General features: G+C 38.6%; 3 protein-coding genes and 1 long non-coding RNA gene across 4 annotated transcripts; 2 read left to right on the forward strand and 2 right to left on the reverse strand.

Annotated features, from left to right (window-relative positions):
- Positions 1-544: 544 nt before the first annotated feature.
- LOC129757553 (coiled-coil domain-containing protein 134-like) lies at positions 545-1,919 on the forward strand. Its single transcript, XM_055754825.1, has 3 exons — positions 545-800; positions 1,268-1,389; positions 1,452-1,919. Exons 1-3 carry the CDS (start codon positions 656-658, stop codon positions 1,884-1,886), a joined length of 702 nt encoding a protein of 233 aa, XP_055610800.1. The 5' UTR covers positions 545-655; the 3' UTR covers positions 1,887-1,919.
- A 2,735-nt stretch (positions 1,920-4,654) lies between these two features.
- On the reverse strand, positions 4,655-5,421 carry LOC129756318 (nuclear cap-binding protein subunit 2). Its single transcript, XM_055753166.1, has 2 exons — positions 5,246-5,421; positions 4,655-5,181 (listed from the first exon to the last, which is right to left on the reverse strand). Exons 1-2 carry the CDS (start codon positions 5,306-5,308, stop codon positions 4,756-4,758), a joined length of 489 nt encoding a protein of 162 aa, XP_055609141.1. The 5' UTR covers positions 5,309-5,421; the 3' UTR covers positions 4,655-4,755.
- A 6,208-nt stretch (positions 5,422-11,629) lies between these two features.
- On the forward strand, positions 11,630-12,628 carry LOC129754907 (uncharacterized). Its single transcript, XR_008739122.1, has 3 exons — positions 11,630-12,080; positions 12,139-12,388; positions 12,451-12,628. It is a non-coding gene; the product is annotated as an uncharacterized LOC129754907 (long non-coding RNA).
- Positions 12,629-13,769: 1,141 nt separating this feature from the next.
- LOC129753903 (meckelin) lies at positions 13,770-23,767 on the reverse strand. The gene is made up of 7 exons (XM_055749754.1): positions 23,723-23,767; positions 22,926-23,564; positions 22,579-22,863; positions 22,355-22,501; positions 14,357-15,112; positions 14,206-14,293; positions 13,770-14,137 (listed from the first exon to the last, which is right to left on the reverse strand). Exons 1-7 carry the CDS (start codon positions 23,765-23,767, stop codon positions 13,893-13,895), a joined length of 2,205 nt encoding a protein of 734 aa, XP_055605729.1. The 3' UTR covers positions 13,770-13,892.
- Positions 23,768-23,802: the final 35 nt, after the last annotated feature.

A 23,802-nucleotide genomic window follows, 5' to 3' on the forward strand; every position in this document is an offset into this window, starting at 1 on the left:
CCTTTTTTTCATCACTTGCTGGAGCTCGCACAAAACGACCTCCACCTTCGTGTCCACTATCACTATTGTTTTGCGGCTCCTCTAGCAAGGAATCGTCTTCAGATCCCTCGTCCGTTCCGTTTTCGATCATTGAATCGTAATCCACATTGGACAACGGAACCGGTAGTTTTTTCGGTTTGAGTTTCTGTTTCTGTAAACCAATATTAAAATAAGAATTTAGCGAAAATTTTAACTCTAAAGAAAAATTTACTTACCTTGGAACCAATTTTCTTCATTTTGTTGCTAAATGTAGTTGACTTTCGAGAGAAAAACAGGATTTTAAAAATTCTAAATTGATAACGACTGCTAGCAGTAGAAACCGGGGCACATTGTTTTGATTCGCGGCGATTCGAAAACACGTGCTTGACATTTCTCGGTCCAGTGCTAAAAATATAAAATAAGCTCAAAAGTTCAGCAACAGTTACACTTTACGCTGTCTCTCTCCTCTCGCATGAGATGAAAACATTTAAGTCGCCCTCATGAAAAACAAGTAGTGACTCGAGTGTTTTAATTTTGTGATAACGCGCGGTGCATGGAATTAAAAAGTTTAACCGGAAAATATTTTTTTATGAAGTAGCAATTTCATGTTAAAATTTGTTTTATAAAGTCTACAAATATGATTTGTAATACGTGGAAGAATATACGAAAAGGCATTCCGATGTTCGTGGCCGTTGTGTTGTGTTGCATGATTAATCGGGTACATGCAGAAGAAACCATCACCACGTCAGATAAAACACAGCTGATTATGAACGAAAAAATTTGTATCCTTTTTAAATTATTTCTGTTTTTTTAAATAATCTTTCTAGCACTATAAGGTTTTTTCAGGATTCTTTAAATGATGACATTTGTATAATTATTCTGGAATAAACTTTAGAACTTAAGAATTGATTTTTTTTTTCAATCTTATACCTGCTCTGTATTTTTCACAAAGAAATCATTTTTAATTCTAATATAGTTTGGAATCCTTACTCCTGAAATACAAATGAGTAGGTACTGTAAAAAAGCATTTTGGTTAAATTTGCGTATCTTTCATATCACTTATTATGTCAGAATTGTCTAAGTCAGTTTTCAAACAAGATTTAAAAAACTTCAATTTGTTATTCAATTAAGAATTCAGTTAAATTTATCCCATACAGCACTGAGTTCACGTTAAAAAAATTAATAAATTTCTGCAGCTACCAACAATTTCAATCAAGAAATACATAATCCTTAACCAAATATCATCCAGATTCCAATATCTTCGTTCGCAAACGAGAAGAACAAAAATTGGTGGTAAAGCATTTGCTATCGACTGAGGAATACTCAAAACGATATGACCTCTTAAGTCTGGCGTTAAAAGAAATACTAAGGGTAAGCTTTCACATTTGTTTTTTCTTCATACGTTAAATTTACAGATATTCTGTTTATTTCAGCTAACCCAAGAAGATGGCGAAAAACTTCGACTAGCAAACATTTCCTCAGATGTCGACTTCCCGAAGGAAACTGAACTGGCCGAAGCACTCGCCCGGTATCTTGAAAATAGTTGCTTTTTCGGTGAACTGATTCTACACCTTCCGGATATGTCCTACCGAGTGCTGAAAACGCACGACGGATGGCGAGATCGCGTCCTCGAAGCGCTCCACTTCACTCGTTCGTTTGTACAAATTTTGGATCAGAAAAGCTTGGAATTGTTAGGACTTTTGGAACAAGAGATAGATGAAAGCAAACGATCGGATACCTACGTCAATCCGTATCGGGAAAAGGCGCCCGAGAAAGAAAGCAACCGTGCAGCATCCAAAACTTCCAAAATGCCGAAAGCAAAGCTCAAAAAAGGACCACAGCTTGCGGGAGGTAAGACTGAACTATAACTTTTACGATAGAAATTGGAATTCTTGTTAAAATCCTTGTAATCGCTTTCTTCGAACCGCCTTTATATTTGAATTGAATGTCTTAAAACTTTACTGTCGATAAGGGTATGTCGTTTTGCGAATAGGGGATTTTTTTTTATTATCTGACAATTTGCGCCGGGGGTCTTCAGATTTTCCCCAAAATTGAAAATTTGGTTCATTTTTGCGACTTAAAAACACATGTATTTTTTCAGATTTCTAACATTTTTATTTTTTGAGTTAGCTTCGGTTAGATTTTTTTGTAAATAAAAAATGACCATTTTTCAAAGCTACATAACTCTGTTGTTTCTCAACGGAAATTATAAAATAGCACATCAAAATGCATTGAAATTTTATCAGCTTTCCAAATAGAATAGTTGAAAAAAATTAAATAATGACCTTCAACATGAAAAGTTGTAAATAAACTTTAAATGGCGTCTAAAAGTACCGTCTGCACCACCGAATATTTTGCAAAAAATACCATTGTATAGCTCGATTCATGATGCAACTTTCATCTGAAGACACCAAAGTGGGCCATTAACACCTTGAAGAGTTATGAAAGAAATAATGACAATAAATCTCTATTTTTGCATCGAAATCAAACAATGGTCGAACAACTGCACTCACATATAGAGATAGCGCGCACTTCTAACAATATGGAAACAAAAGAACTTACCAAAGCAGGTAAAAAACACTACTTTTTCGTGCTTTGTAGAGTGTTTGCAGAAAAACTGACTTTAAATTTGAACCAAAATTCTGAGTATCGTATTGTTTAAGTGATATAACTAATAATGGGAATGTTGCTTTTACAACCTGGTCATATGATATATAACTTATTAATTTTTCGATCAAAGATCATTGTGAAGCATAATCAATGCCAATAGTAGAAGGTTCAGTCCCTGTGTTTGGGTTCACAAAAATGTGATTAAAAAAATGAAATATAGACGTGCTTTACATAGTTTTTATATCGGGAGCTAAGCACTGGACACCAAAATCCTTTCCCATTGATCAAAAAAGTATGAGAAAGTGGCACAAATGTTGTAGAAATAATCAAAGAGCTCAGGGCTGGCCAGGCTGTAAAATGATGAAAATATGATACTTTTACCGTATTCGTTTTCTACATTCGCCCAGTTTGGAGGTTTACCATACTACAGCGAACATAATTCGTCGTAAGTGTTTTGCTACCTCGATCGCTCACACACGAATCTTCAGTGTTCCACCGTCCATTTTAAATCAAATCTGGGGAATTACGGATGCAAAACTTAGCGCAAAAACTTCTAAAAATGACAGTAAAATGTGCATAACTTGTTGTGACCTGGTGCAAAACTGGGTATAAACGAATACGTTATTAGATTTTTGGATATAACATGAAGTCAGTTAAGCTGCAACAATCTACCGCCCCTTCTTTCATAACAGTCCCATATACAAAAATAAGCAAGCGAGACAATCAGCTTTTTCTGTTTTGGAATATATTTTTAAATTGTGACCACCACTTTCAGCATAGACGAAAATCGTTTCTAGGTTGTCATGATAAATCGTTAGGCCTGAAATTTTCGAAATTGGGTTATTGGTAAGGTCGAGAGCACCATTTTTATTCATTATGGGACTGTTAATCGACCATATTTGAAACCTTTTTCGAATCTACTAGCATAACAGTCCCATACAAAATATATTTTTCTCACCAAGCTACTTTCTAAGACTTAAATTTGATCATTTTTGAACTTCTAAATGCAATTGTCAGAAAAAGAAACATACTTTTGCAAAAAAATATCATGAATTCCACATTGTAAGTTGAATCTTTTTACGATTTTTTATTGCATCCGATAGTTTTTCGCTCAGAAAGTCATTCCTAAGAAAGTCAGACCTGCCTTCGAAAACTAGTGTGCATCATTCGACATCAAGTGAGTTAAAAAAATGTTTAAATGATTCAAAGCAATAAACCAAAGACTATTTCGCCGAAAGAAACATTTCATATAGGACAGCCAAGAATTGATATTTTTTTTCGAAATTTCTAGAACAAAACCTCTTTTTTTAGTCTTTTATGTTGAAGCCTTATGTTGACCTAAAATGACGAAAATTCATATGGGACTGTTATGCGAGTAAGGGCAGTCTGAAAAGGACGAAAAAATAGTGTTTTTACCAGCTTTGATAAGTTCTTTTGTTTCCATGTTGTTAGAAGTGCGCGCTATCTCCATATGTGAGTGCAGTTGTTCGACCATTGTTTGTTTTCGATGCAAAAAAAGAGATTTATTGTCATTATTTCTTTCATAACTCTTCAAGGTGTTAATGGCCCACTTTGGTGTCTTCAGATAAAAGTTGCATCATGAATCGAGCTATACAATGGTATTTTTTGCAAAATATTCGGTGGTGCAGACGGTACTTTTAGACGCCATTTAAAGTTTATTTACAACTTTTCATGTTGAAGGTCATTATTTAATTTTTTTTTCAACTATTCTATTTGGAAAGCTTATAAAATTTCAATGCATTTTGATGTGCTATTTTATAATTTCCGTTGAGAAACAACAGAGTTATGTAGCTTTGAAAAATGGTTATTTTTTATTTTCAAAAAAATCTAACCGAAGCTAACTCAAAAAATAAAAATGTTAGAAATCTGAAAAAATACATGTGTTTTTAAGTCGCAAAAATGAACCAAATTTTCAATTTTGGGGAAAATCTGAAGACCCCCGGCGCAAACCCGTCAGATAATAAAAAAAAATCCCCAATAAGATTCAAACTTTTTTTGTAGCACATTTCAACATGTGTTTCATATATTTTCCACGATAATCGTCCTAGACTCTAGTCACAAAAATAATATTATCTTAAATCGAATCGCATCAAACTTGCCCCTTGCTCAAGTATCTCGGACATTCGGACCAGCTCCCAACTGCCCGCTGGCAACCATTTTGCCATATCCTCCTCGGCCCAAATCGTGATCCTGCCGATACTCGTCACGCACCTGACCCCCCGTTTTGCCCCGTCCATACTGACGGCCTTCAATAAACCCGGCATCCCAATCCACGCGTACAATTCGATCATCCAGCCGGGTTCCATTGATATAACGCATAGCGTATTCCGCATCCAGCCGGGTGTAATACTCTACGAAGCAAAAGCCACAAGGGGTTTTCTTGAACTTGTCCAGTCCCATCACGATTCGGCGAATGTCGCCACACCGCGAAAACAATTCATGAATTTGCTCCTCGGTTGTATAAAAACTCAGATTTCCCACGTACAGTGTGGAGGAGTTACGAAGTAGTCTTTCCTGCTCGTGTCTTGAACCCTGCAAAAAATGAAGCCACGAATTAACGCCATTTTCTCCGGTCACATTAATGCGATATTCTTACCTTAAAGTGCTGGTCCCGGTATTTGCTGAGCGCCACCGAGGGCGTGTGGACCGAAGTCGACATGTTTTTAAAAGTAGTTTTATGAGTAAAAACGTAAAAATACTTGAAATTATTCGAGTAGACACGCAGGGAACGCTTTTGTTTACTGCTGACTTTTTGTTTGGTAAAAATGCTGCCAGAATATTTTTGTTTTGATGTTGGCTAGCGCCAAGTTTAAAACGGTGGCCATTTTAGGAACGATACATTTTATCACAGGGTTGCATTCTGCTTTTTAGCGATGGGTTCAATAGGTGTGTTCAATGAACAAAAACTACCTCCACACCATACACCATACCACAGAGGGTGGTTTGTTCAAAATATTCCGATCCGGACCGATTTCACTCAAACCGTTTGCGCGCTCATTCAAGCAGGGCCATGCAAATCGTGTTGACAGCGACAGAATGTCATCGAATTTCATCGCATTTGTACAAATGTGGTGTAGTGTATGGCCCGCTTAAAATACTCTGCGTAAAGCGGGCCATAGACCTCACAAATGGCCTGTACAAATTCGATGATTCCACGACGATTGTTTGATCTATGCTAGTCCATACACTATACAAACATTTTTCACGCGAACACAAACGATTGCTGGCGAAAACAGCAACAAAAAAAACCATCTTCACCCCAGCTGGGAGGATGATTTTACTCCAACCGTTAGGGCGCTCATTCAAGCAGTGCCATACACTATTCAAATTGTGTTTACAGCGACATTTGTACAAATGTTTTTTTTTTTTTTTTTTTTTTAATTTTTTATTGGCTTTACCTCTATAACATAACCGGCCAAGTGTTGATTACTGTTCTACTTACATGTCTAATTCACATTCAATTACAAAATTAGCTATCGTTTTATATAATTCAATGTCTTTCTTTTTCAGTATCAAATGTATATCGGGTGGAATTCCTTTTTTCATTAAAATTCGCCAAATAGGTCTACGAAGATTTTCAAATCTGCTGCATGCGAAGATAATGTGATCAGGATCTGCGATGGATTCGCCACAACTGCACGTAGCATCCAATAGGATACCATTCCTAGTGAGATGAGCAGGGAGTCGTGAATGATTTGATATTAATTTGGAAAGGATTACAATTTGTCTGCGGTTGAGATCCAAGCTACTAAACCATGGTTGGAGCGAAACGTTAGAGATGATGCTGTGACAGAAACGTCCTTTAGTTCCTGAATTCCATTTTGCTTGCCATTTGTGCATTGTTGTACGCCGAATCGGAAACTGGATGTCGAATGATGTTAAAATATAATCTGCTGTACCACCATTGATGCACGCACTTTTCGCCTCTTGATCTGCCAACTCGTTCATTGGAATACCTCTGTGAGACGGAACCCATATCAGATGGATCTCGTACCCCATTCTTTGACCTTCAAGAATGGATTCTTTTACATCGTACCAAGCAACGGGATTTTTTTTGATTGATGTTGATTTTTTGCAGGCTCGTGAGACAACTCAAACTATCGGTTAGAATAATATACTGAGCAACAGGAAGACTTACGATCATTTTCGCAGCATGCCTGATTGCCAGAAGCTCTGCCATATAAACGGATGCTTTACTGTCGAGTTTGATTCCTTCTGCAGGTGTTCCAAAGTTATTTACCACAGCAAAACCTGTGCCGTGTATATCTTTCGACCCGTCAGTTGCCAAGATTTTCGCGTTGGCATACACTTCCAAGAGATAGTTTGACACCAAATCAGCTGCCGATGAGTTCTGGTGTTCTAAACATAACCGTTTAACAGTGAGATCAATGGATATTTTTGTTCTTACAACTTCACGGTTGAACATGTAGCATGGGAGATTATTTAGAGGCTGTTCAAGTGGAATGAATTCGTTAAGCATTCTTGTTGCGCGGTGTATTCCCGTAGCCACTAAGCCACCGTCCAAGATCGGTCTGGAATATTGTCGATGCCAAGAAAGGAGTGACGCTCTTTTATTTACAAAACGCATGACCGCAAGTTCTCTTCTTTGTTGCAGCGGAATAATACCAGCCATCACTTCGAGTGAACCTGTGTGGGTGGTTTTTGTGGAGCCCAAACAGATTCGAATTCCTGCCCATTGTAGTCTATCCAAAATAATGGCTTCTTTTTGTGATAACTCCGTCATAAATATGGAACCGTATTCCAATATTGATCTCACACATGACTTAAAAATAACTAACAATGCTGCTGGATGTGCTCCCCATAACTGGCCCGATATGCTTCGTAAAAAGTTAAGATACGGAGCTGTACGTTTCTGTACCTCTCTAATATGACACGACCACGACAGATTTCGTGTGAGGTACATGCCGAGTAACCTCAGGGATCTGACGTATTCCAAAGTGCAACCGCCGATATTTATTTCTGGAGGATTATCGCATTGTTGTGTCGAGATCAGGAGGCACTTACATTTCGTCGGCGAAAGTTCTAACCCAAGGTCGAAAATATTTTCCACAACTATATCCACTGCCCTTTGGAGAGATTCGCAACTATGCTCCAGTGAGGTTCCTCTTACAGCAATTGTTGTGTCATCGGCGTAATTTACGGTTATCACATCAGGAGGGACACTGTTGATCAATCCACTGATCACAACATTAAAGCATAACGGACTTAGTGGAGATCCCTGAGGAAGGCCTTTCCACGTTGTCCTAGATATTGAATCTAATCCACTCGAAATGCACAAATTCCTTTCTTCAAACAGATGGAAGATACTTTTTACTAGACATTCAGGGACTGTTAATGAGCGTAATTCGCGGACCAGAACATTAATTTCCACGTTGTCGTAGGCGGCTTTGATATCGAGGCTACATATCACCACATGCTCTCTTCTTTTCAAAGCTAAGGAAGCTTCGTTAATCAGTGGAAACAACGCATCCATTGTTCCTCGTCCTTTCCTAAAACCGTTGATAGCTGAAGGGAACAGGTTGTTGTTTTCGATGAAATGTTCTAGTCGATCTTTGATTATGAGTTCATACACTTTGCGAAAACATGAAGCTAACGCGATTGGACGAACAGCAGAAGGAGAAATCGGATCATGGCCATTTTTAGGAATCGGTACAATTTTATAGGTTTTCCAGCTTTCCGGAATTCTTCCTGAAGCAAAAATTTGGCAATAGATTTTTCGCAACTGACTAAGCGCCGTCCATGGGAGACGATTTATGACGGAATATGGAACACCATCCAAACCAGGAGCCGAATCTTTACCGGTTTTCAAAACAGCTTGAATATCCGATACTGAGAATGGAAAACCAGTTTGAGAGCAACAAGAACATTGTAGAAAAACCGGGGGTGGATTTTTGGCAGATGAGGGAGCCAACTTGTCCAAAACATCGTTGGCCAAATTATCCGAAATTCTGATGTTTTTTGATGGCTCTCCGCGCCCTTTAAACCTTCTGGCCATCCTCCATAAGGTTGTGAGGGACGTAGAACTATCACAGCTACACACTACGAAAAAAATCTGTAAAATCACATCACATGTGATGTAAATAAAAAGAAGCATCATATATGACGGAATTTTCAGTCCTAGTTGGAAATTACATGTCAGTAAAATTTTGCTACATGTAAAATAAAAAATGATGTAAAATTTAAAAACGTGTAAAATAAAAATGATGTAAATTATAAAATCACTGAATATTGGAAGAAAAAAAATCCAATAGGAATTTGTTTTGTTTAATTTTTTGTTATTATGATTTAGTAATGGAATTTTCTCATTTCATAATAAAAAATAAAATCTTTCTATAATTAATCATTTTATTAAATGGCAAATTTTTCTATCGGACAAATATTTTTTGTTAGGAGTTACATTCTTACTTTTATTTTCTTCCCCGAAGTACCGGATCCAAAATTGAGTAACGTCGCGAACACCATTCCTGCTTCTCGAAGATCTCCAGGAACCAGCAAGATCGATTCACTAAATCGCGGGAAAACTGCTTCAATAAAATACTATTGGACACGACTTGACGCAACACTTTGTTGATATTTGTGTGTGCCTGTTTTCGACAGTCTGTATTATTACATGACATCATCGCGTTCAGTGTATTATAATATTAATTGAATTCAAATTCAATGATCTGTAACATTCCATGTCGTGTAATTTTAAGAAATTTCTACTTCAGTGCTGTTAAAAATTTTGTGTAACACGAAAAATGTTGTAAAATTACATCACATATGATGTAACGGAAAAAAAACATCACATATCGTTGAATTTTCAGTGCAAGTTGAATATTCCACGTCTGTAAATTTCAAAAGACGTGTAAAATTTGAAGACATGTAAAATATTAAAGACGTGTAATATTTAATTCGCACTGAAAATTCCGTCGTATGTGATGCTTCTTTTTATTTACATCATATGTGATGTAAATTTACATCAAATAATCGCGTTCCGTGTCAAGTAATATTTGTGTAATACGAATTCAGTGCTGTTAAGGATTCAACTTTTTTTAATTTGTAAATTTACATCAATAAATCGCGTTCCACGTAATGTAATGATACAGGTTTTCAATTTCAGTGTTGTTAAGGATTCAGATTTTTTTTCTGTGTATCACAAAAATGTTGCCAACTTTTCCTCTTCTTCTCGCGTACCAAATTTCTGAACCTTCGTTCTGTATTAGCGTACCCTTCGTAAGCTTCGGTTGACAGCTCCCGTTTCCAAGCGCGGAAAGCAACTCTGGTGGCTTTCTTCGCTTCTGTTAGCTCTTCGTCCCAATAGGGTTGCGGTATTCGGCGGGTGTGGTTCGAGTTTACTGATGGGCAGGATCTGCGCAGTGCTTGCCAAATCAGCTCAAAGAAGACATCAAAGCTATCCGGTTCTCCATTTTCGACGAATGATTCCTCGAGGCTTCCGGCAAAACGTTCCCAGTCGATTTTCCGAACATTGATTCCAGAGTAGAATTTCATCGCGCATGTAGTACTCGAATGAAAAACTATCGGAAAATGATCGCTTCCATTTGGTGAATCCAAAACCTCCCAGTCGAAGCACAAACTAAGGCTCGAAGAAACCAGCGTGATATCAATTGCGCCCCACGACCGGTTTACATCAAACCTAGTTGGCTGACCGTTGTTGAGAATGACGAGATGAGATGTTTCGATGGCTTGATGAAGACGGTCTCCACGTATGTTTCCATGCTCGCTTCCCCATAGGTGATGTTTTGCGTTAAAGTCTCCTCCAATGATGCACGGTTTCGGAACGGTTGATAAAAAATTTTCAAACTGAGTCTGCGATATGTTGGCTTGCGGGTGTATGTATACAGATACAATGGTGATCAACCCGGAGATGTATTTGATCTGGCAGGCAACGGCTTGAATATCCGCTGACAGTGCAATAGGAAATGCTACGGGATTTAGTTCTGAACGAATCGCGATGGCTACGCCCATCGAGTTTCGTCTGTGATCTTTACGAAACATGGTGTGCTGCGGTAGACTAAAGTTTGTGTGACTGTCGAGATGTGTTTCACTCAAAAGCGAAATATTGATATTGTGTGTATTTATGAGCTGGATTAAGGATGAGCGTTTACTATTTATCCCTCTACAATTCCATTGTAGACATTGCAGAGGAACGGTGGTTGTTAAAGTGCTTGGTGTGGTCTTTTTCATAATCTGAGATTAGCAAAATAGCCTTTCATTTTATCACTAACAACATCCGAAATTCTCTCCAAAACCATTTGTTGGATTTTTTGTCGAGTTTCAATATCTTCCTCAGGAACTTCCAGAGCATCTGCAACGATATCGATGACCTCAGTAGATTCAATCGTCGATCGGATCGAATCGCAAACCCCGTCAGAAATGTTAACTTCAAGTTGGGGAAGCTCATCGTCCGAATCGACATTATAACGACGTTTGCTGGAAGGATTAGATCCATTCTTGTCAACATTATTTGTTTGGCAAGCTACTGCCACGGTGGAGTTTGTTGTTGGTTGAGAGATGACAGGTAGTGTGTTTGATGAATCGTTAGAATTTGTTCCACAAAACCAATCGACACGTCCTTGTGAAAAAGTGTCACGCCGCTCTTTATCGGTTTTCTTTTTTTGAATTATTTTCGGACATAGCTTGTGATCATTGGCCCGATGGGTGCCTAAACAGTTAACGCACTTTGGCTCACTATTTTCACACGCATGATCTTCGCCGCCCACTTGCTCCAAGCATTGATTACAGCGTTTAGCACTCTTGCATCCTTTTTTGTCATGTCCCACACTGAACGGAATCGGGCTATAGAATATATCAGATTGATCTAATAATTTTAAATGTACAGGGTTTATTAAACGCTATTGATAAAACCAGTAGAAGCTATAAAAAAATCCAATAAATTCTATAGGTTTTTATAATTTATCATTGTTAAATGCTTAGCTCAGCGAAAAACATTAGTAATTCCAATGAAATCTAAAAGGTTGATTAAGTATGCATTTCATTAGAGAAATCCAATAACTTCCACTGGAATTCTTTGTGCTTCGTGCTAGTATGCTTTTACTTTGTTACGGATTGTTACGCCATGCTAAGTTTCGTTATTTTTGCCATGAGTATTTGAATAACGTTAAAATTATCGCCCCTAATGTTGTTCAAAACTCAAGGTAAATAATAATTAAGGATGGTAAGTAAGTATTCGAATAACTTTTAAGCAAATTGGTGTTGATTGTGGATTTTTAATTTATGCATTTTAGTTTTACGGAAATGGTTAAGTCGCTTCAACAACCGTGAAAAGCCTGTGTGTTTAGAACTCATAAGAAAGCTTAAAATGGTTCCTTAACTCATGGACAGCAGCAGACACTTTGAAACAACCAGAAGCAAAAAGTGCATCGGCCGACAAAAGCATCACATATTCAGTAAGTTTTTCCATAACTGTTTATACATTTTTCATTTCATATGATTCTCCAATTCCAGATTGTGAAACCTCTCGCAAACTTCGTAATGGACGAGGGCAAGCCGGAATATCCGCTCATCGAGGACAAATACAACAAAGGGGGCTGACCCATGCCTAACGGTATCAGAACTCGGTCAAAGGAAATGTTAACCGCACATGACGCCTGCTACTGGCCTGGGTTTTTTTTTTGTTTGCGAACAGTACGACGAGGCGCTCCGAAATTTCATCCTCCCCCAGCAAGACACTTTTGGAAAAGACACACCACGTCCCGTAAGTTGATGTTTAATTAATTGGACTTATACATTTTTTAACCAGATCTTTTGTAATTGCAGTCGCAGAATGCGGTTGTTAAGTCGTACGACATCAAAGTTCTGGGGAAGTGAACACCATCACCTTCCATGATCAAGCAAACTGAACAGGAAAACTGAACGGAAAACGGAACTGAAAAGTTGCATCGAGAGGCCGGCGGAACTCGGGATTTTATACCTACCGGGTCAGAACAACCAGAATCAGGAAGCAGTTTTTTTTTCTAAATAATATAATGAAGAAATTCTGTGGAAAAAAAATCAATAAATGTATTAATTTCTATAAAATGACTTATCAATACCCGAGGAAATATTAAAATCATTTAAAAAACAAAAGCATATTAAATGGCAATCGTAGAACCATTCATTTCATTATTGAAAACAATAAATTGTATCAATTTGGTTTATTATTATATTCATTGGAAATTCCGATAAAATGAATCCTTCGTCTCCTGATAAAAAGTATTGGATTTTCTTTTAGTGCAAAATTACTAAAATTCCCAATAAACCTCATAGCCCGATTTTGTTCAGTGCAAGCGCCAGCAGTTACCACACTGGCGGACAGGATAAATGTATTGCTTAACAGCATAAAGCACTCTATTTAACTCGATGTGAGTAGGTAAACTCTGCCCAGCGAAAGTAAAAATCACCGTAAACAGGGCTTCCTCTTTATCATCAGCCAATTTTCTAAGCACACGACGAGCATGAACTATCTCCGGGTTATCAACTTGATTCGACTTGCGTTTATCGTAAGCATTAGCAAACTTCAATTCTTCATCGCAAATATCCGGCTCAATATAGGCTACCCCCAGACACTCCACCAGCCGTTGGGGGATAAAAAAACGCACTTCATTTGAGGTACCGATGCCTGCTATTTCATTAGCAGCATCCCTCGATCGCATCAAAATTTTCATTTTGGTTTTAGAAACCGGCATAGCACGAATAAAATCGTCACCAAATTTCTTCACTAGACTTTTAGCAATCTTCGCAGCAGATATATTCCCGACATTTGTTTCAGCCATAACGAGATATGGCCCAGCATAATTGGCGTGATATTTCCGTACTCGAACTTCATTTTTCGATGACCTTGGTGTATCGTTGTGGGTCATTGCACCGCTCGACAATAGAGTGTGGAAGGAGAGAAGAAAAATAAATTAGATTTCGATTCAGCTCACACACACGATGTGCAACGTACCGTAGTTCAAACGAGACTGTTTGTACAAATGTTGTGTAGTTTGTGGCCCGCTTAAAATCTGCTTTTTTGATTTTCAAGAGGATTTTGTTCTTTTGATAACAAAAAGAGATTTTGATTTTCAATCTTATCAGAAGCATTTTATTGCCATATATTATTCGTTTTCGAAACCCTTCGTTGTGTTATATGTATCACAAAATTCATTATTGTTGTTGGCATATCACTTAAAAACCTTCGATCGTAGATTTCACTTTAAACTGCAGACGGAAACATGTTTTCAAATGAGGAATCGCTTATCGATGAGCGTCTTTTTGGCCAGGTTATTTTTCAGCAGGAAGTTCATGACGAGCTCGAACGTTTTATAGACCACTCCGACGGCCACAATCGCCACCAGATAGCTGCCGGAAAGAAGCAGCACCAACAGGAATAGAGCCAGCTCCAGCTGGAAAAAGATGGTCTCGTTACCGTAGAATAGGACCTGATCGAACGAGTGCCCATTGTCGATGTAGAATACTCCTTTGTCTGTTGTTGGAAATGAAGAAAAAAATGTAGTTTAGAAAGGCTACAAACAAGGTTGGATATTTTCATACTTTCGGTTACGTAGGACTGGAACTCGCAGTCCAAAATTCGCTCAAGTATCGATCGTTCCTGAATAATATAGTCCAGATCCTTGAGAGCCTGGAGAAAAAAACACAAATGTTAATCACCAGTGTCTTTCGAGAAAGTTTCGATCAACCATACATGATCTACAAAGGCAGCAAAAAATCGGTTCACGTTGTAGTACGTCAGGACCGTCTTCTCAAAATTGTACTCAAAATGCCCGTGAGGGCCGCTCACTATTCTGGAATCGCTCATCTTTGCGCTACCCACCAAATGGGTCTGATTCAGGTGCTGATGGGGTCCAAAATTGGACGAATTTTGTAGCGGCGCAATCAGCTTATCGTAGAACGCTCTCAGATTTTTTGGCACCAGTATGGAGTAAGTCTGCTGTTCCGATCCCGGCAAAAGTCCTCGATTGCCGCACAGATTGTCCTCCTCCCGTTTGAACTGCAAAATCATCGAACACATGTCGGTGTCCGAAAAGCCATGCGGTGATCTACCGTGGATGTAGAATCCGTACGATTCCATGCACAGAATGAAAACCGAAATGTTTGCCAGCGAAGCGACATCGATAAACTGCTGAATGGCATTCTCGATGAAGCGTTCGTAGATCAGGAAGTTATAGATCAGTTGAGCTAGGTAAATACTTGCATAAACGATAATCCCCACGGCAATCTTGAGCACTCGATCCTCGGACCCGAGAAATTCTTCACTCTGTCGGAACGACAGCTCGAAGTTTCGTATCGACCAATTTTCGAACCCAAGCACATAGAATACCACCACCAGCAGGATGATGTGAGCAAACATGGAGATCTTCCGGGTGGTGGCCAGTTCCTGCCATTCATTGGCGATGAAGTAGTTCCTCCAAGCCGAGACACTGTCGCAAGATGGACGATTCTGCAATTTGATACATGAAAGGTTATTTTGTATTAAGATGAAAAAAGGTTAATTTCGAAAAAAATATTAGGTCATTCCGCGTGTACCTATCGGATCTGTTCGGTTCTATTTTCAGTGCGCTGCGTGATGGTTTTTCGGCAAACGCGTTAGAAAACGTGAAAAGCTTATCTCTTTGGTCGAGTAGTGCGGACGGAATAAAGTGGGCTTCACAGGAGAGTGTGATTTGAAATTTTGTGGTTATTCTTTGTGAATTGGATTCACTTGAGTGTTTTAATCTGTGGTTTTACAATCGAATGTAGCCTTCCAAGAAAGATGGCGACAAGTTGCAAAATGAGTGTGTGTTGGTGGCATTTCAATGAGAACAAAATTTCGAGATGGGTTTTCTAAATGTTGGTTTGTGTAGTGACTACAATTTGCTCAATCTGCGTCATGCGGTAGAAAAAGGAACCTGGAAAGAAATTGCCGCAGACTCGTGGCGGGAGCAGGAACTAACATGCTCTGCGGAATGGAAAAAATGTGAAAGTGATGATTCGGTGAGTTCGTTCCATACTTGTACATAACTTTTTTCACAGTTTTTTTGCTAGAACTACTACGATGTTTTTAGAAAATATGTAATGTATAGAAATGTATACTTCAAAAGTTTGTATACAGATTTTCGTTTTCCTTCCTCTCTCACTTGAATAAATAAAATTAAAGATACTCCATCCGAACAAGAGTGGCAAGTAGCAGAACTACAGCTATTGAATTTCGCTACTCGCCGAATGATCCAGCGTTGCCAAATTTAATTATGAAATTTGTCATTTTAATTTTAATGAACAAGATTTTTCATGAAGATTTGTTAACTTCGATAACTTATCATAGTTGTCTATCATATTTTTCAATATCAACTATCCTAGTCAATATTATATGTTTTCCTGCCATAACACCAAATTATTGTAATTTGAACTGGTCTACATGATTAGAACCATTAACGATTCTTCGGCAATTGGGCATTGGACTACTCTTTAAAGTACCACTTGTATAAATGATTTAATTTATATGGCTTGATGTTCATTTTGAAAGCGACGTAAATATGCTAATAAATTTTTCCTTCAGATTCGTATCCTTTTTAAATATTTATAAATGTATAATAATTTTTCTTTTTTATATTCTCATCATATACTCCTACGATTTTTTCACTATTCTCCTTACCAATAACTAGATAAATTGATATATATTTTAGAGGGAATGCATCTGGGGATAACCTGAAGAAACTTTTGCAAGCGGCACGGGTAGCCGGCCATTGTAGGTTTCTGAGGGTTGGATGCCTTTCTTCGACGAACCATCGGACCGTGGAAGCCCTAGAAGAAATTCGAAGGCCAAGCCACACAGACATAGGCAGGACCTTGCTACCGATGGGGGAAACATACATACATACATTTCGAAAAAAATATTAGGTAGTTCTATGTAAACTTCAATAGATGAGATCCAGGGCCGACATTCAAAACCACAGTAAATTATATGATTAAAACATCTTCGAGTCAGATTGGAAATGCGAATTTTTTAGTGGCTCCAGAGAGTAAGTTACTACAATTGCAAGTTGCAAGGATATATATGTACCTATAACATTAACCTATATATGTAAATTAGCAAGCGATTAGGCAAAATCATCTAAAATAATTCTTCGTTCCAAACAAATGAAAACGGATAAATTTTGATGCCAAATAACTTTAAGGAAATTAAACGTCAAAATCTGGTGACATCACGAAAGCAAAATGGTCAAAAATAGACTTGAAAATTTCAAAAATCACGAAAAGGGGGACTAAAGAAAATTTGAAAAATCAAATTTATATTTTCGATGCTGAATGACTAAGAAACGCATGAAACGCAGAGGTGCGTAAACTCGCTTCGGAAAGAATCATTCGGCTGATTTCTTCCGAGTTTAACTTCCCGGATCGGAAAATTGGACCAAAATCGTTTGGATTTCAGTCCGTTCAACCCGTAAATCGGTTAGAAATTTGACCAGAAACCCAACCGAATTCGGACGAATTCAGTACTCTGGTGACACAACTTTCCTGACGACGCTAAGTTTTTGCGATTGAGCTGTCAAAAAAACCAAATGGTCAGGATAATCTAACAGAATTCCAATAAAAACCGGACAGATTTAAACTGACAATTAATATTTTGACAGTAATCGGTCCGGTTGCGAATTCGTTCCGATCCGGGTTGTTATGTGCAGATTGATTTTATCTTCGTTCCAATCCAATCATTACGTCCAGAGATGCCAATGTGTCTGATTTTTCAGGATTTGTCTGATTTTTGAAAGTCCATCCTGATAACCTGAAAAGCCTCGTTTTTTCCCTAATTTTTGGAAATAAGCCTGGTTTTACCTGATTTTTTGGTTTTCACATAAAATTTTAACATATCCGTTTAAAACTCAATAGCAATTTAGTGCTTGCTCGTCGTCACTCCAAGCTTGAACTGAATAATTTAACATTTTATTGGATTCATCAATGTTTAATAACTAATTTTAGAAGATTTTGGAGTCCTGAACTCGAAGTTTTGTCAGATTTTGTCTATCGCATCCTGTTTTACTGAAAAGCTGTTTAAAGAAAACAATTTTATGATAAATCAATCATTGACATATTTTTATTATTTCTTACTTCTTTGTTGAAGACTGCAAAGTGTTTTAACTTATACTTTGAATAATATCTAGTAGGTATTCATTTTGGTTTGAAATTTCACTGGAACCAGGGTTGCCAACTTTTTTTTTAGAAAGTCAGGGAGCTTGAAAGTAAAAGTCAGGGAAAATCAGGTTGTAAAATGTTATGGAGCTGATACACAGCACCGTTCATAATTCTGTTAAGTTAGCTACATGCTCACTGGCACTTCAACCTTACGCGATATTTTTTTGTTTTCATGCCTTTCATTCATATTTCTTATCAAAGACTGACTCGTTTAACTGACGAAATATAGCGTTTTAAAACATGTGATTCGGCAGTTGTTTGAAAATCTACATTTTTGGACTTGTTTTATTCAAACTTTAATATTTGAGATACTTATCAAAGCCTTTTGCAAAAATTCTTCAAAGTTGTTCTCGCGAAGTTGAGCTTAAATTTGGCAGATTCCAAAGTTTTCATAGGAAAAGATACGCAAGAACAGTTTTAGAAACTTGGAACAAAAATTCGGATTTATACAGAAATGTTTGTTCAGTTAATAAATTTTGATAAAAAATACATTTGCCTAATACCGTATTCGTTTTCACCACCCGAAAGTGTTGCAGCATCCTCGCTGAAAACGAGCATGAATCGAGTTTTGCCCTCACCTTTGTTGGTGTGCGTGAAATCGGCAGTGTCAACAGAAAACATCAAGCTGTCAAAAATCCATTACAGCTGGTATTTGTTTTCGTTTCTTGGAAGTCAAAATGGCGAACTCGGATCGCGGAAGTCGGGGGAGAAAATTTTGCTAACAGTCCGAAACGAACGAAATTCAAGCTCCCAATGCGGGTGTAGTATCGAACTACCGTTTTTGAAGGGCAACGGGTGGGAATCCGGGACTTGGCGCAACCGAGCAACGTCACCCTAAGGCACAGCTCGAAGCTGGCTTGTAGCAGAGTAGCTTCGATGCAGCTGAACGCTTCTTGCTGTGGAGACCAACTTATAGGACCCTCCCGAACAAGAAAACTTTTCGGTTTGAGCGATTCCACCAGATCTTTGGGTTAGCCTTTTTGCACTCGGATTTGCTGCTCTTTTTCGGCATCGCCTGGAACCGATTGCAGCAAGCCTTATGGGCACATTTCTTCTTGGGAGCGTTGTTTGCTTTGGAACGTGCCATCCAGGTGAAATTCTCCGCCTCTGTTGGAAACGGCACTGGTTTCCGTTCTTCGGGATAGTAAAGAGAAAAAAAACAGCTCGAATGCAATTTTTGCGGTATAGAAATAAACCAACCAGCTGATATTTGTTTACATCGGGAAGCACGTGCTGTCAAAATTCATGATAGTATTGGTGAGAGCGCAAGCAACACCGAATATTTTCAGAGTGTTCCACCGTCCACTTTATGGTGCACTACCAGTGGACTACTCATCGTGAAAACGAGCATGAAAACAGCAAAAAGTGCACTACCGGTAGTGCCCCGGTGCACCACCACGCGGAAACGAATTCTCTATGAGTTGCTGACTTTGAAACAAAAATCAATCATTTATTCCGTCTCCATACTTATTATGCATGCATGCATATGCATGTTACATTTGGTTTTATTAATGTTTAAGTTGACTGTAATTCGATATGATTTGAGCAAAATTGGTAACATTTTGGTTAGAAAAAAACTCAACTTTTCATTGAAAGTAACTCAATGAAAAATGATAACATCCCAGTCCGAAAATCACGTGGCAAAATCGACCCGATAACTGCTCGAAAGAACCGGAGATGCCAATGTGCCCGATTTTTCAGGATTTTCCTGACTTTTCTAGGCTTAGCCTGACAACCTGATAAGCCATTGAATTTCTCTGATCTTTGAAAATATGCCTGCACTGAACCCAAATTCACTCTTAAAATACACATGATTGTAGAGAAATGAATCCACCTTAGATGAAATTTCAGGGACTAGATAAGGGAAAATTGATGTTGAAAACATGCGAAAAAAATTCGCCTTGTCTCCCGGTGAGACTTGAACCCACATCTTGCGCCTCTCCGGGGCCCATGTATTAACATTCTACTACAGGAGACCAACCTGGCGTATGAATATTATACTGGTTGAGTGTCGATGTCTATCGGAATGAAGGGAATAGTTCTCCCATGTGATCATAATCATTTTTCCTGGTCTATTTCTATTCCCATCTTTTCATCTTACGGTAGTTGGACTCAAATTTGGATATTTTAGGCACGGCAAGATTTGCATTGCCTTCTCATATACTGCACGGGTTGTCAGTTATGATGATTTCTCTACAAAAAAAGTTTCGCCGACTGAATGTTTGAGTCAAGACCCATCTTTGGGTCACAGTTTAAAAATACACATGATTTTTCACTTAAAAACAAGGATCCAGTGATTTTCTTCCATTCAAGTGCGACATATACATTTCACTTGGCAGTCACTTAAATTGCAAGTGAATTCATCCACATTCACTTCAGTCGTCACTTGAATTTGAAGTGAGAAAAAATATTCACTTCTCCATCACTTGAATTTCAAGTGAATGTCGGGATGTAATTGTGTTTATTTTCAGAGTTCAAAATGGCAAATTCTAAAGTGCAGCGTTTACAGCTTACGCTGGATTTGAATTTTCTTTACCAGGCGATTTTGGCGGTAGTTTGTGTTAAACGTGATGTAAGAAAAAGTTATTTAAAGGTGTTATCATGTTCCAGTTTGTGGGTTGAACTGGACAGATTTTCTGGTTTGCAGCAGGGAAGATTTAGAAGTCGTACTATCCGCAGTAACCGATCTGCCTTGGGATTACGATGGAATTTTCCAATCAATAAATTTATGGCGAAAGCGTAATGTAAGTATTTGAAATCGAAGTGGTGTTCTATAAATGTTCTTTTATTTGAAAACGCGAGAGATAATTAACTAGAACTTACTTAGAAATTCAGATAAATTTCACTCGAACGTCATAGTGTAATTCACTTGACCGGTCACTTAAGTGAATTCACTTGACCCATCACTTAAAATTCAAATGAAATTACGTATGGCGAGAATTTACTACAGATGTCACTTATTTTTTAAGTGAAAATTATTTTGGGTGTGATTTTGCCTGATTTTTGAGAATGTGATGAATATACAGTAAGGTTTTTTTACACTGATATACGTACCGCGTCAAAAAAAACCGTGCAAAAAACCGTTTTATTTCCCGAAAACCGTGTAAAAAAAAGACCATTCAAATTCTGCAGCACTGAAGTTCTGACACTTAAGACCTGAGACCTGAGACTTGAGACTTGAGACCTGAGACTTGAGAATGTAGACTAGAGACATGGGACCTGAGATCTGAGACTTTAGACATGACACCTGAGACCCGAGTCCAGGGACCTGAGATCTGAGACATGAGACCTGAGACCTGAAGAATGAGACCAAAGACATGGGACATTAGACCTGAGACCTGAGACTAGAAACCTAAGACATAAAACACGAAACCTGAGACATGGGACATGAGACCTGAGACATAAGGCATGAGACTTAAGACATGACACTTGAGACCTGAGACTTGAGACATGAGGCATGATGCATGAGACATGAGATATGAGACCTGAGACAAGAGACATGAAACATTAGAAATTAGACATGAGACCTGAGACCAGACACATGAGACATAAGACATGAGACCTGAGGCATGGGACAAGAGCCATGAAAGATTAGACCTGAGACATGAGACTTTAGACCTCAGGTCTTATGTTTCATGGCTCTTGTCTCATGCCTCAGGTCAAAAGTCTCATGTTTCATGGTTCTTGTCTCATGCCTCAGGTCTCATGTCCTAAATCTCATGTCTCATGCTGAGGTCTCAAGTCTAATATCCCTAGTCTCAGGTTCCAGGTCTCATGTCTTAGGTCACAGGTCTCAGGTCTCATGTCTAATTTCTAATGTTTCATGTCTCTTGTCTCAGGTCTTATGTCTCATGTCTCATGCCTTATGTCTCAGGTCTCAAGTCTCAGGTCTCAGGTCTCAGGTCTCAGGTCTTAGGTCCCAGGTCTCAGGTCTCATGTATCATATTCTTAGTCTCAGAGCTAAGATTTTCCCAACTTCAAAAAGATTCTAAGTGTTTTCCTTTGAAAAGGACTTAACCGTGTTAATTCGCGAAATCCGTGTAAAAAAACCGTGTTAATTTCCGAAAACCGTGTAAAAAAGCCGTATAAAAAAACCGCGTAAAAAAACCGTGTAATAAAAAACCTTGGTACTTTTTTGGATTTTTTGTTTGTTTTCAAAGCCAATCTTAAAAATGTATATGGTTCGTACTAGAAATTCGATGATTTAATTTCTCGCATACAACCATTTTAGTATATGAAAACATTTGAACATGCCAGTGGCTCCAGAGACCAGATTACCAAAATGTCTTACACATATCAAAAGTTCTTTAAAGCAGAGCAAATTAATCCAATAAACATCTTATGATAACATTAATAATCCGATTTTTGTCACCTTAATAATGGATTTTTAAGTGACAATAGTGAAGACAGACCCAATCGAGTATTTTTTTTCACCATTTTCACAAATCGCTGTGCACAACATTTGATTTAATGAGATTAGAATGATGTTCAAAATAAATGTTCGCAAACAACTTACCGTCGCACTGGACGCAATCGACGGGGTATCAAGCAGATGAGACCGTTGACCTCCAATTCCGGCGTCGAAAATTTTCGGTCGCTCCCAGTCGATGAAAAAGATGTCAATGCCGGCCATCAGCGCGAACACTCGCACCAGTTTGATCAGCTGGTCGAAGAGAGATTTTATTAGTTTCTTTGATAAAATCGAAAGAGCAAAAAAAAAACTGGGTCAGAAAGAGGTACCTTGAATGCCAGGGTCAGATAGATAAAAATCTCCAGCGAGTGCTCCACCGAAACCGGAAGCAGCATTTTAATGTCCTTGGTTTGCGTTTTGTACGTGACCAGCACGTGTAGCGATACAATTACGGTCACAGCCAGCAGTGCCGTGGCCACATTCGAGCACAGGTACACGAGAAAGTTGAAAAATATCTCCATGTCGTAGTTGAGCTTGTTCTGGCGCAGCTTGTGGCAGAACGTTTGGAAGAGCGTCATCGTGAAAGCCAACAGGATAAAGATTGGAAGCACTATCTGGAAGGTATACATTTAGGCGTTTTAATGTGGATAGTTCATTTTTTTTAGAAGATTCTTACTTCAAGCAACGATTCAAAGCTGTATGCTTTGGTGAATGTGATTCGGAATTCGAAATCTACGACTTCTTCTTGGAAAGAATCGAACGAGCCGCTAGACGTATTGACGATTGCATATTCCAGCTTCAGCAGAGGAACCGTCACTCGATTTGGATGTTTTTCGTTCTCCGGATGCAGCCGGATGTCCAAATCGATTCGTTTAACGTACCGAACATAGTGGTACTTTTCCTGCAAAACATCCTCATCGTAGAGCCGAGGTTTGTAATTTTCGTTCAGCCCCGAGATGGTGTCCACCATCAAGAATCGCCTCACCAGCTGCCATCGTTCCGGATCATCGGTATCGTCGTTGTGGGAAAACGCCTTCCTAATCAGGATCGGGACCGAGCGCAGCAAACGGGCCTTCTGATCGTAAAAGTCCGCAAAGAGGTTATAAAACTCGACCTCGTTTCCCAAATCGGCCACCAGCCGGCGAAAGCTGACCCGACATTTTCGAGCATAGTTCTGCCCGAACCGGATCCTTTGCTCCTGGCTGGCCGAGTAGCGCTCGCAAAGGTTCAAATCGGTCAACCTCATTATGCGGAAGCTCTTCAGGTGCCCGTACAGGTCGTAGCTTATGAGGGTAAAGTTGAGCGTGTTGTTTATCTGGAGTAAAAAAGAACGACGGGAAAAAACGAGGAAAAAGTCAAACGGAATTTATGTAATGGGGTCAATTTTGTTTAATTGAATGCGTTTCGTTTCGAAAATAGCGTCACGTCATCGTAATGGTTGAGAGAAGGAGGAACAAAATTACTTCAACTAGCTTTAAACTGCAATATGTATAGCAACAGCGAACGAAGGGAGGTCATTTGTTTTCTTGTTATGGTCAACATTTGCATTGATG

Source organism: Uranotaenia lowii, chromosome 3, assembly GCF_029784155.1.
Source record: "Uranotaenia lowii strain MFRU-FL chromosome 3, ASM2978415v1, whole genome shotgun sequence".
Lineage (NCBI taxonomy): Eukaryota > Metazoa > Arthropoda > Insecta > Diptera > Culicidae > Uranotaenia > Uranotaenia lowii.

Excerpts from the sequence above, each read along its gene's own strand:
- LOC129753903 (XM_055749754.1), bottom strand. The coding sequence starts at position 23,767 with ATGACCTCCCTTCGTTCGCTGTTGCTATACATATTGCAGTTTAAA. Across the intron at positions 22,864-22,925 it reads GCTTTGAATCGTTGCTTGAA|ATAGTGCTTCCAATCTTTAT; the intron begins GTAAGAATCTTC and ends TATACCTTCCAG. Across the intron at positions 15,113-22,354 it reads CGATTGCGTCCAGTGCGACG|AATCGTCCATCTTGCGACAG; the intron begins GTAAGTTGTTTG and ends ATCAAATTGCAG.
- LOC129757553 (XM_055754825.1), top strand. The coding sequence starts at position 656 with ATGATTTGTAATACGTGGAAGAATATACGAAAAGGCATTCCGATGTTC. Across the intron at positions 801-1,267 it reads GATTATGAACGAAAAAATTT|ATTCCAATATCTTCGTTCGC; the intron begins GTATCCTTTTTA and ends AATATCATCCAG. Across the intron at positions 1,390-1,451 it reads CGTTAAAAGAAATACTAAGG|CTAACCCAAGAAGATGGCGA; the intron begins GTAAGCTTTCAC and ends TGTTTATTTCAG.
- LOC129756318 (XM_055753166.1), bottom strand. The coding sequence starts at position 5,308 with ATGTCGACTTCGGTCCACACGCCCTCGGTGGCGCTCAGCAAATACCGG. Across the intron at positions 5,182-5,245 it reads ACCGGGACCAGCACTTTAAG|GGTTCAAGACACGAGCAGGA; the intron begins GTAAGAATATCG and ends CATTTTTTGCAG.